The sequence below is a fragment of the Anopheles nili genome, chromosome 3 (genome assembly GCF_943737925.1).
Source record: "Anopheles nili chromosome 3, idAnoNiliSN_F5_01, whole genome shotgun sequence".
Classification (NCBI taxonomy): domain Eukaryota; kingdom Metazoa; phylum Arthropoda; class Insecta; order Diptera; family Culicidae; genus Anopheles; species Anopheles nili.
This window is the reverse complement of record NC_071292.1, coordinates 8,415,621-8,427,366: the sequence shown is the minus strand read 5'-3', so window position 1 is coordinate 8,427,366 and position 11,746 is coordinate 8,415,621. Positions and strand designations below refer to the sequence as shown.

Here is an 11,746-nt window from a genome sequence, read left to right as displayed (position 1 = left end):
AATACACCTGATCGCTCTCGACCGCTTCCATGCGTTGTGTCTTACGAGTAGCGAGTTTTCTTTTATTTTCTCTCCTTCATTTGCTAGCATTGTTGATAATATGTGTTTCGTTATTTGTAGTTGCTTTACTTTACTTCGAAATTCCTTAGTTACTTTAAAATCTATTTCGTTATTTCGTTTCGCTTGGTTTTCACATGTCTAGTTCAATGTCAGAAGCTCTTTGTTTGTTTCCATTTGGGGGGAATGATAACACAAGTGGAGTTTGGGGATCGAATGATTACGAAGCGAGACAAATATGAGTTCGACCTTTTTTTTGCACCGACCCCTTCATAGTGCCGGATCCCACCAGGTGCTAGGTTTGTGTGCTTCGCTTTATGAGAAGTTTAGCGCGACTACGTGTCCTTTTCCGAGGATGAGTATTATAATTTTGTTTCTGGTTTTCCCCGCGCCATTTTTTCTTGAATAAGCGGGTTTCGTCTCGTCGCGGCTTACATCATCTACGCTAGGTTAGTCGATAAAATAACTTACTTTGGAGGAGTAGAGATAACTTTACAATTTTTGTACAAATCAATGGCTTTTCGATGCACATTTTTGCGTTTTTCGTTCGCTCGCCAGTGTCAACTATACATACATGTGACTATTTGCTGGTAAAACGATACAAAAAAAACACACCCACGCTTTCAACTTACCGTGCCTGGTTTAAAACGTTCCTTTCCCATGTATGCAAACGTGATAGAATTTGTTTGTTTTAATTTTATGTTTTCATTTAATCGAGTATTATCGAGCGGGTGTACGCCTAAAATGCTATCTTTTGATTTTTTTTGTGCTAGAGCGGTTCTATCAAAGTGAAGGGTTCATCTCGATTATACAGTGTGTCTAGTTGCTTGTGTCCCTATCGCGCCATTTACGAATCTTGTGCAGAAGTTTTGATAAAGTGCAAATGATGGATTCGAGGGGGGTTAAAACGAAGAAACATTTACACTTTCGATTGTTTGTGATGGTTTATACACAATGCCCAATACAATTATAAGCGTTCCACTTTAATCGCACCAAACTTCACTCTCCCGTTGTTCGTCTCTTATGGAGGATTTTCCGGCTTCAAGCTATGCATAAAATTGTTAACAAAATAAATAAAACATACCAGCCACGCAACCTAAAGCGTGCGCAATATAAATAATCTAGCTGCTTTTGTAGCCCTTCGTGTAAGAGCCAAAAACCAACAAACAAGGATCGATGTCACGTACCTACAACTAATGATAAATGCTGGCGATATTTTTTTTCCTCACTTACTTCTCCAACACCACCGATCGATGCAACGGCGATAATGAACCACAAATAATCGAGTACTTGCGCTGCGGGCGATCTGAAACGGGGTCACCTTTTGTCACCGACAAATGATGATGATAATGATCGATACAGGCAAAAAAGAGAAACAACAAAAATCATTGCAACATTTCCGGGGGGAGGGAGATCAAAAAAAAAGGATGCACTGGTTCAACTGCTCCACTCCTGGTCTTACTACTGACCCCCTGCGCAATGGGAACCCCCCGGAACGAACGTTAATTCAATATGCAGTTTCCATTGTTGCTTTCGGTTTTGATTTTCGTTTCGTACTGTTTGATTCCAATTCCCACGGCCAGTGGCAAACGGCAATAGTGCGAGTTCGTTAATCGATTTCCAACCGATTTCGCACCTCAAGTGCATCCCTCCATGTCCCGTTGCGTTGGTTTGCTGCGCGGAAAAGTATTTCATTTTCCGGTGATTTCATTTTTGCCCGCCCGTCCCCATCACGGCTCATTTCAATAATGACTCGCTTGGTGAGCAGCGCAATCGTGGTGTACCCGAAACCGGAAACCAATTCATTTCGTTCTCGTTATATGCGCATTTATCACGCGTGGCGGATGTTGAATGTTTCATCGGGCATCGTTTAATGACGCGCATTCGCGGGTGGTTGCAGTAGGAAAACCCTTTGCTTTCGCGCGTGAAGGTACGAAACAGCGCAACAATTTGGGGAAATGTGGGAAAAAAAATGTTGCTACACGACACGGTCGACAAGTCAAACGTTATCATACCGACGACGGTTGGCAAGTTTTCCAAATGAGCCTTTCTTTGGTTGTTGGGCAGTTGCTCGCCCCTTTCGCAAGCAAGAAGTATGCAAATGTTTCCTTATCCGGTATCATCCCGCGTGCAAACACCGGTCCAGCTCGTGCTCGCTATTAGCATACCGCTAATCAGCCACGATCCGTACCGGTGTATTATTTTTGCATTAATTGGCAAAACCGGAGCTGCCTTTAAGACGACCAATTTGCGAGACCAATCGCGCTGACTCCTCGTGGCAAGCAGTTTCTCGCAACGATCAGTAGTGCCCGATTTGTAGCGCCGTTTTTGTACCATGATGTACGAAACGTGCTGCTGCTGTTGCTCACCTATTGACCTCCTTCAGGGTCGGGATGGCAAAATGCAAATCCACCGGTGGAATCTACACGGCACCGGTACAGATCAAAACTGTCCCGCTCGAAAAGGGAGCGAAACGTGGTACATTTCTATTAGCATTATAACCCGAAGCCCGCGCCGCATGCGGAAAAGTCGTGGGTTGTGATGGAAACTGGCCGATAAAAGCACACGCTCACAAAGTATGGCTTCAGTTCTTCTGAACACGAGGTTGGTTGGGCTTGTAACTCGTGCTCTGGTTGTACAAAATCGCTCGATATTTGCATTCGATGAAGCTGCGGCTATTAGTCATCTATGTTGGCTCGAAACGAAGTTCTCACCCTGGAATTAACGTTAAAAGAAAACCCTCTAAGCGCTTGTGACCTTTCACCGGTGGTGTTTGAAGGATGCTAAGTTACGGGATAAAAAAACACCCTCTCTCTTTCTCTCTCTCGCTATGGCAACTATTTGTCTTTCTGAAGACTGGTACGACCCCAACACGCAAGGGAGATTCGCGTGATTCACGCCCCTTACCGTGACAGCTAGTGAAGGGCCGTGGCGCTAGTGGAACGAACTAGTGAACGCCGATCCTAGTGATAATCCATGCGTGGCGCGTCCATACCCGAGTGCAGGGTCAACGTGACGCCCCGGTTGACACTGACGGCAGGGTAGAACACACCATAAAGGTCCCGGAACGCCACCGAACCCTGCGGCATTTCGTTCACGATGAAATGCAGCGTGTGCCGTTCCAGATCGAGCAGCACACCGACGGTGCTGCCAGTGGAAATCCCGCCCTCGACGCGACGCTCGTGGACACTGTTGTGCTGGAACCAGGACCGCTGCCGGTCGATGTACATCGCGAAGCCCTTGTCGTCTTTGCCTGTGGACAGCACGAAACGTACGCATTAGCTGGAAGGGATCACTGATGGTTAAGAAGACGTCGCGGCACAACTTACCGAGCATCTTATCGCGGGCCACATCAAGTCGGGCCACGCCAAAGGCCGGATCCGTGTCGGCGGTGTACTTGTCGATGGTAAACTCCCAGTAGTGCACGCCCCTCGAGAATCCAACGGAACCGAGCGCCACCCGGTGCTCCCAGCCGTCGGCCGAAACGGTCTGGTTGCCACCGGAGAAGTTTAGCCCGGAACAGGGACCACCACTGAGGACCGAATCGAATGTGAACCATGCGACTGTAACGAAACGAGAAGAAACGCAAACCACGTTACGGCTGGTTGTTGGTTTAGACAGCAGAATCCTTGAAGCAGACACCATGCGACTGTGGTTTACTTAATGTTGTTTTTTTTTATTAAACTACTCTGGAAAACCGAGCTCTTCAAGCGCCATTACAACGTCTAATCGTAACTGTAAATGAATGACGAAGTAAAATTAAACGCTTCCACTGGAAATAATTCGTCTACGCTGTAACACAAACGTTCGTCTCCAGCGCTGCACAACTCATTAATTCGTTAGACCCCATTCGAATCTCAACCCGTTGAATTCTGTTCGAAACAGCACTTTCCAGCTATTAACGAAATTACTTCCACCAACAGCAGCATCCAGCAAAGGAGCACCAGGTGTAAATTTATTTCATCGTACAACTCCAAATTCCCTATCCAAACCGCCCTTTTTTCACCAATTCCTGCAGGCATCCAGTCCGAAATGGCCAACGGCGATAGCTGCAATCGACAGACGGAATCGTTTCTGGAAAATTAGTGGGTGGATTGGCAAGGAGCACCGTAAAAACGCGTTCAAGCTACGAATACATCTTCCCATCGGCAAACGGAGGGTGAAATACGCCAAATCTGCCACTGAAAAGAGTTATATTATCCGTAGCGGGTTGAATCGGGAAAAAAGAAACATAAATGGTTGGTCGGAAAAGCGACTATTGCTGGTCCAATCTGTGTGAAGGCACCTTTCGATGGAAAAGCAAGCCAGCAGCCATGTTCCGCCTCGTTTTACGCTCCATTGCACTCGGTAGACGTGTCATCGATTATGGTTGGAAATAGGAAGGAATGAATGCGTACTCGTCAGTTCACTCCGTCGATGGCTAGACCGCGACCGGGAGCGTTTGTGGGTGCAATTTAAAATGCTTCCTTCCTTTCGGTTCTTTGGAATATTTCTTTGATGTTTCCAGCCATTTTAACACCCAAAATATTATTCAACAAACAAAACCTAGAGACTGTAAAAAATACTACCAAATTTAAAAAAAATCCTTTCATACGCTCCTTCTATTCCGAAATTTTCTTCATGGAATTTAGTAAACGTTTCCGTCCGAGACAAAACCCGTTGAGAGCAATCCGTTGCTGGCCTTCCTGGCTGTCTGCAAATCATCGTCAGCGGCTCGATCTTTTCGTATTTTCCATCCATTTAATGGTTCGTCGCCTGCAACATACAGATAACCACCGATGGTGACAATGTACGACGACGACGACGACGACGACGATGGAATGTCCATCCCACGCAGTCCCCAAACATCCTACCTCGACACCTCGCAGTTGAGCGCATTCGAAAGCCTATTATCGTCGCTTTCCATCGCCTGCGACCTATGTTCCGGAAGCGAAGGTCTTGTCTCTGCGTGCGACGGACGAACGCTCAGTCGACCGAACTGTCCCGCGTAGCAGGATGCGCGATTGTCCTCGACCGTCTCAGCCATCTCGTCGTTCGTCGGTACCGTACGATGATTGGTGCGGTTCATCAGCTCCATGTGCATCATGACCCGGGCATCCGTGATGACCTGCCAGCACTTGGTCATGCTGTTGGCCAGCACCGTCACGTTTCGACCGAGCACGGCGTTCTTCCGCGTGATGGCACTACAAATCTCCTGCAGCAGCACGTACAGCTCCGCCACGAGCAGCATCTCTAGACCACTCTTGGCTACCTTGGCGGCTATCAGCCGGATACAATCGCATTCTCGAGTCTCGCCGTCCAACAGGGCTGCTGATTTGCGTGCTGCCAATGAACACCGCCTGTCGATGTTCTCTTGCAGCTCTTCGAGCTTCTCGAGCGACTCATCGAGCTCGTCCTCCGCTTGAGACGCTTCCGACGCATTGTCCTCGCCATCCTCCGGTGGTTCGGCCTTAATTTCCTCCGTTTCTTTCTCGTCCTCCTCACTGCCCAGCTCCTCTTTGGCGGAAAGCGCCTCAAACTGCTCCACCTCGTCACTGATACGGACGCTTTTTCTCACCGTTTGTCCCTCTGCCAGCGGTGCATGGTTCTGCAAGTCCTGTTCACATGCTTCCAAACGAGCACGCACATCGGCTAGCTCTTGCTGACAAGCACGGGCATCATCATCGGTGCCCGTCAAGAACCCGATACCAACGCCACCACCCGCCTCAAGAGTGTCCAGCTTTAATCGAAGCTTTTCGATTGTTTCATTCTTTTCCTCTAGCTGCGATAACAGCGAGCTCACATCTGCACCCTCAACACCGGCGCCATCGGTAGGTTCGCTCTTGACCATTGTCGGATTTTCTTGTAAATCCCTGATTTTCTTTTCATTAGCAGCCAGCTCGGTTTCCAGCGTGCTGATTCTCTGCACAAGCTTCGCATTTTCCTCACGCAAACTTACCAAACCAGCGTCGTCAGATGGCTGTGGCTCAGGGCTTCTTGCATCTTTAAACCCGGAAATGACTTGCTCAAGCTCGGAAATTTTGTTCGCCTTCTCCGGACAACATTCCGCACCACCTGCGGCTTTCTGTGTGGACGGATCCGCCGGAGATTGCAGTTTTGTTTCCAGCTCTGCGACACGCCGTCGGCTCTCCGTCAAATCCTTCCGGAGTGTTTCGCTTTCGTCTCGTAAAACACGCAGCTGCTCGTTTGCTTCAGCCAGCTCCTTCTGACCAGAAGGTGCATCGTTTGACATGCCACTGGTTAGTTGCTCCAGTTGCAACTTCAATCGGCCCATTTCCTGATAGTCGGCTGTGGATGTCTCGCGAAGGGAAGCATATTTGTCAGCTGTTTCCCGTTGTTGGCGCTGGCACTCATCAAGCTCCCGGCGCAGGTCCGCTATCTGTTGGTTCTGGGAAGCAGCACTGGACTCGTCGGCAACGGGTCCTTGCTCTTGCAGAGACGCGATCTGTTGCTTCAGCAGCTCAATGCGGCGCAAGTTCTCCGGACAAACGCTGCAGGATGGAGACGCCTGACCGACATTTTCTTGTTCCGCCAGCGTTCGCGCTTGTAAAGACGTCAACTGCGATGTAGATGCGGCCAACTGTGATTCCTCTGCACGGCTTGTAATCTCGCTAAGCGCAGTTTGAGACTCATCCATCGTCGATTCGTCGAAAAGCCGGTCTTGTAAAGGACGATTGAGCGTACGAGCTTGATCTTTCAGTTGGTTCAGCTCAATCGACTGCTCTTCGTACATGTTCTAGTTTTGAGAGAAAGTGAACAGTACCGTAAAATCGATTCCCAGCGCAAGCATTTGGCGATGGTTGTTTTTTTTTTGCCCACCAACAACTCACCACTAGCATCTCAATCTGCTCCTCGACCATCTCCCGGCGATGCAACTCTTCCTTTAGCTCGTGCTTCAGCTCCATCGCTCGATGCCGGTACTGCTGGGCTCGCTGGAGCTCTTCGGCCAAATCTCGCCGCTGGTGCGTCAGATTATCGTACTCGCCCTTGAACAGGGCCAGCTCGCTCTCTAATCGATCGTAATCCTTCGCCTTGAACTTGAGAAAATTGTTCTCCGCTTCGACGTTGGCCGGCACGCAATCCCCAACTGGCGACTCGGCGGCCGTCTGCAGCTCCTGCAGTTGGTTTTGCAGTGCTTCCATCCCATCTTCCAGCTCTTCGTTCCGATCTCGCAGGTCGATAATCATCTGACCTATTTCCGCCAGCTCCTGCTCATCGAATTGGTTCGTTTCACGTTGCCGCTCGTGACACTTGACAATTTCTGCATCAAGCTGCAGGTTCCGCTCGGTCAGATCCTGCAGTTTAGCATCGAGCTCCTCCGTTTCGTTCGTCAAGTTTGCCTTGGCCTCCTGGAGCGATTCAATCGTGCTGACTTTCTGCTTCACCTCATTCCGGAGGCTGAGAATGTAATCGGCTAAATTGTCCACATCCAAGCGCACCAGGATCTCCTTTGTAAGTTCCGCACCGGAGAAGGACTTGAACGAAAGTACACCAACGGAAAGTACAACGACGATTCCCACGAATTTCCATCGATTTCCCCGGCGTGTGTCCTTACGTGTAGTGGAGCTTTAGCCGCGTGCGTTAGCGCTCGATTGGCGACGTCACCGATGAACTGCGTCTGTTTCACCGCATCAAGCGACCAGGCCCGGGTATCGTAGCACGAGCTGTACGATTTCAACACCGCATCACTACGCTTCCGGCTCGGCAACTTCGGATTCTCGTTCGTGTACGCCAGACTGAGAAACCGACGCTGGGTGGCGTACGCCATCTTTGTCACGATGCGACTCCGAGCACGAAAGAAAATTTAAAACGTTTTCCGTTTTCTCCGAGATGGATGATACTTTCAGTTGCCGACAATCCCGATACTGCATCTTCTGCTTCCTGGCAATGGTTACTGCGTGAGTTTTCGTCCAATGGCTTCTTTGATTACCCAACATTCAGCGAGATGCACGGACCACCGTTCCGCTCAAAGCGAAGGAAATGTACCACTAACAAGAAAACGGCCACCATTATGTCCTTGTGAGGAATACTTCCGACACAGCGGTTTGCATCTTGTCGTACATAAGTCCTCTCTCCCAAGGATACTCATTCACCCAGAGTCCTCTTGGCTCAACAGCTACGGGGGAAAAAAAAGCAATTTTCTCCGCCATAAAACAGACAGACACGTGCTGTCGAGGGTTTAGCTTCCGTCGCGAACAAGTGCTTAATCTGTGTTTGCAAAACACAGCCGCCTCAGTGGTGGGCTTGAGCCGTAAGAAGGACACCACGGAACACACTGTTCCCTGGTGTCCTTCCATCCACTAGATGCCCGTGATGCAGTGGCAGAAAACTGCTACTCATCTAACTCCGGGTAATCCACGAGTTCCCTCCCCGACGCTTGGGTGTATCCTTTGCTCTTCACTTTATTTCAATCAACCACGTGTCGCGATGAATGTGTATCTGTGTCTGTGCTCCTTCAAGCGCGGTACGAAAGACTGACAAACTTACCTTCTGCCGTCTGTAATCCAATAAGCTCGGAATATTCACCCTCACCGGTGTTGTTGAAGGCTTTAACACGCGCGTTGTACATCGAGTTGAAGTGCAGCCCGTCGACGGTGCAGATCGTTTCCTTGCCGCAATAGACCTCCTAAACGTGGCGAATAAAAACACGGAAGGATAATGATGCAGTGTTGAGCGAATGGAGCGAAATATATGTAGAGGTACAAAATAAGCGAGCGAGTCTATTTAAGACGATGTTGCGCTGATGTCACATTATGTTGGTTTCATTATTTAAAAGACTACCTAACGTCACTCTCATCCTCTGATGTAATGGCGATAAAATGCATGGAAAAGAAAATTCCTCATAATAAACACGAGTCTGCTAGAACGGCCAGTCACATCAATTGCGCAAGACCGTCTGGTGCTGGTGGCCATGAAATGAATATTTATGCTGCTGTCGAAGCACTGCCGGGTTTTAAAGCACGAAGCGAAGCGCCACCGAGCGAACACCAGCTCGTCCCAGGACGATTGAGCAGGAGACGACACGTTGTGAATTTTTAATTCCCACCAGCAGAAACCCACACACACACACGCGCGCGGGCAGCCGGTGCCGTTCCGTTTTCCGAATGCCTGCAGTCGTTCGCGTTCCACCAACGGGAGCCAAGTGGGTGGCAGAAAATCTTCCGTCGGTGCACAAAAAGGAAACCGACGGGTTGCTCGCGGTGGTAATGGATGGCGCCCGTGAGTCATGTAAATTTTATTCTATTTTTATCGAAATCCTTGCACCCCACGAGAGCACCATGACAAGCGGAGTCTGACGGAAAGATTCGAGTTTTAATGATTTGCTGCATGATTGGAGAAGAAAGGAATGCCAACAATGCTATGATCTATTGGAAAGAACTTCAAAGATTCAGGAGTCGTTAATCATTAATCATTTTGAGGTTGACATGTTTCGTTCTTTATTTGTAAACTTTAAGAAACAAAAAGAAAATGTTAAATTGTACTATTATCCGTGACCATTTTCACTGCAGCTAAATTAGTGCACCCTTTAAAAAAGCCTAACCATTCTGTTCCATTTTCTCCTACATCACATAAACCATCATCATTCGCCAGACAGTGTGGCAGTTCCGACCTACTTTACCGTACACTCGCCACGGAACAATATCAACTTCCACTTTTATCGAGCGTAAATGACTCGTAGCGTGCACGGAGTGAGAAATCGCGATAAGGCGTCGTTACGGAAAAACTCGTCCAAAAAAACTCCTCGCTCTCTCACGAGGACGAGAGGCGTTATCAACTGGCCGAATAGACGAGAGCCAGCCGAAAGATGCAAAGTGCCTCCTCACTGAAGCACCGCATGACGTTGGCACGGTGCATGGCCTGCAGCATTTGGTCGAATGTGTTCAGTTTGGGTGTCTACCGTGGCAGAGTTATTACACCACCGGCTGCCGGTAGGCGATGGTTCCAAAAAATCGACCGACAAGACGGAACGGCCCACGGCACGGCATTCCATAAGATATGAAAATCGCTTTCCGTGTGGTCGCTTCCACTGGGCGGAATGACGGTATAGTATTAAAGCCGTATGGGGCTGGATGTGCAATATATACTTCTTTTTTTCCTTTTCCCCTTCGAAATGTTAGCTTTTTTTTTGCTGCCACTTTTGTTGCCGGCATCGTTCCAATGCTGATGGAGTGCCGGAACCGGCATGATAGAATGGCTTCTGGTGGCCAGTACCACGTGCGTGATGTGTCAGGAACTGTGTGAATATTCCCACCGGAAGGGAACTCTAGCCATCGTGCCTAGGAATGTCACACTACCTTCGCCCTACGGTCGAGATAGAGACATCCGCACGATGCGCACGAAGCATTATTGTGGCACGGAAAATGAAGCATTTTATGCATGGATGCCATCGGGACGACGATTGTTTGTCTACCGGGATGAAAATCAACTTAAGTTCAGCTTCAGCGTTTCTCCACGCGCCGCTTGAATTGGATTTGAAACGAGTTTCCTGCGGTGTGCATGAGAAATGGGACCGAAATTTGCCCTTATGGCTTTCCACACTACAGCATACACGGCTAGTTTCAGCCGTGGAGTTTCCAACAGCAGAACCCGTATTCTTTCTCTCCCTTGAAAAGCTCCAGTTTATGAATGTATTATTCTGAGCGTACGAAGAACATTTCTAAAAAGGCATCACCAAAATGCCATTAAATTTCCTCCCAAAAAAAAAGCAAAAAAAAAATACACGAGTCATAGAAAAATACTCCCGCCTAATCCCTCGACACGCAAAACGAGATTACGCCAACCGACGACCGTAAGTACATTCTGGTGGGGAGAGTGGTGAAGCGATTTTGCGAAGGAAAATGTACCGCCCCATCCAAGAAAGAAAGAACCCAAGGGTCCCTATAATGAAGTCACGTTGCCTACAATGGTGACAATTGACCGGCACTGCCCCCGAACCTTCCGAGAGTGACAATGGAAAAAGCGGCCACTATCGCAACGGCACAAACGGCGTCGCCATTACTCAACGGAACGGCCCACCGGAAGTGGTAAGGCTACTTACGAAATGGTGGCGGTGGCTTTCAAAAGGGGTTTGGTCCTTTAGCACCGAATGTAAGAAAAAAAATCAAGCCACCCATGTGGGGGATACGGAGCAAAAGCAGGGTGTGCTGCTAATTTGCCGTGTTCGGTCGGTTTTTTGGGGAGTTGTCCACTACCAACGCGACAATGGAGGCGTACGTTTTCGTGCGCGTGTAAGTTCCCGGACTCACCCATTCCATTCGGTTGGGAAAAGTTGAGCAACGAACGAAGGGACAATTTTCGTTGGCCAACGTGCCTTTGGACCTGGGGCGCCACAAATGCCACCGCCAGTTGGAATGCGTTAGTTTTCCTTCGTCCCAACCCCGGAAGCTATTTTTCCCGAGGGAACATTCCGTGAGTAGGGGGGTTCGGAACCGGTTGGGCTAGAACGGAGCAATTTATGTGCATTTTTGCCTCTAATGATCCGTGTGGTCCTCCTCCCCACTGATGGGCAGCCAAAAGGTCAGTCCCTTTCCCTAGTTCCCGGTTGGACAAACGTGCGCGCGATGGAGCCCTCTGATAACCGGCAGCCGTTGTATGGTTTGATGAAGGCGGTCGTACTCCTTTCCAGCCCATGCCGGACGGCTTCGTTGGCTGGCTGCACCCCAAAAACCCACACACACACACACATGCG

At 49.0% G+C, this 11,746-nt stretch overlaps 1 protein-coding gene across 1 annotated transcript in view; it reads right to left on the bottom strand.

The window, feature by feature from the left end:
- Positions 1-3,020: 3,020 nt before the first annotated feature.
- Positions 3,021-11,746, bottom strand: part of LOC128723164 (E3 ubiquitin-protein ligase TRIM9) — a 68,997-nt gene continuing 60,271 nt past the window's right edge. The window contains exons 8-10 of the mRNA XM_053816879.1: positions 8,545-8,683; positions 3,387-3,620; positions 3,021-3,310 (exon numbers count right to left, since the gene is read on the bottom strand). Of these exons, the coding sequence (XP_053672854.1) occupies positions 3,021-3,310; positions 3,387-3,620; positions 8,545-8,683 (663 nt within the window). The remainder of the gene's footprint in view (positions 3,311-3,386; positions 3,621-8,544; positions 8,684-11,746) is intronic.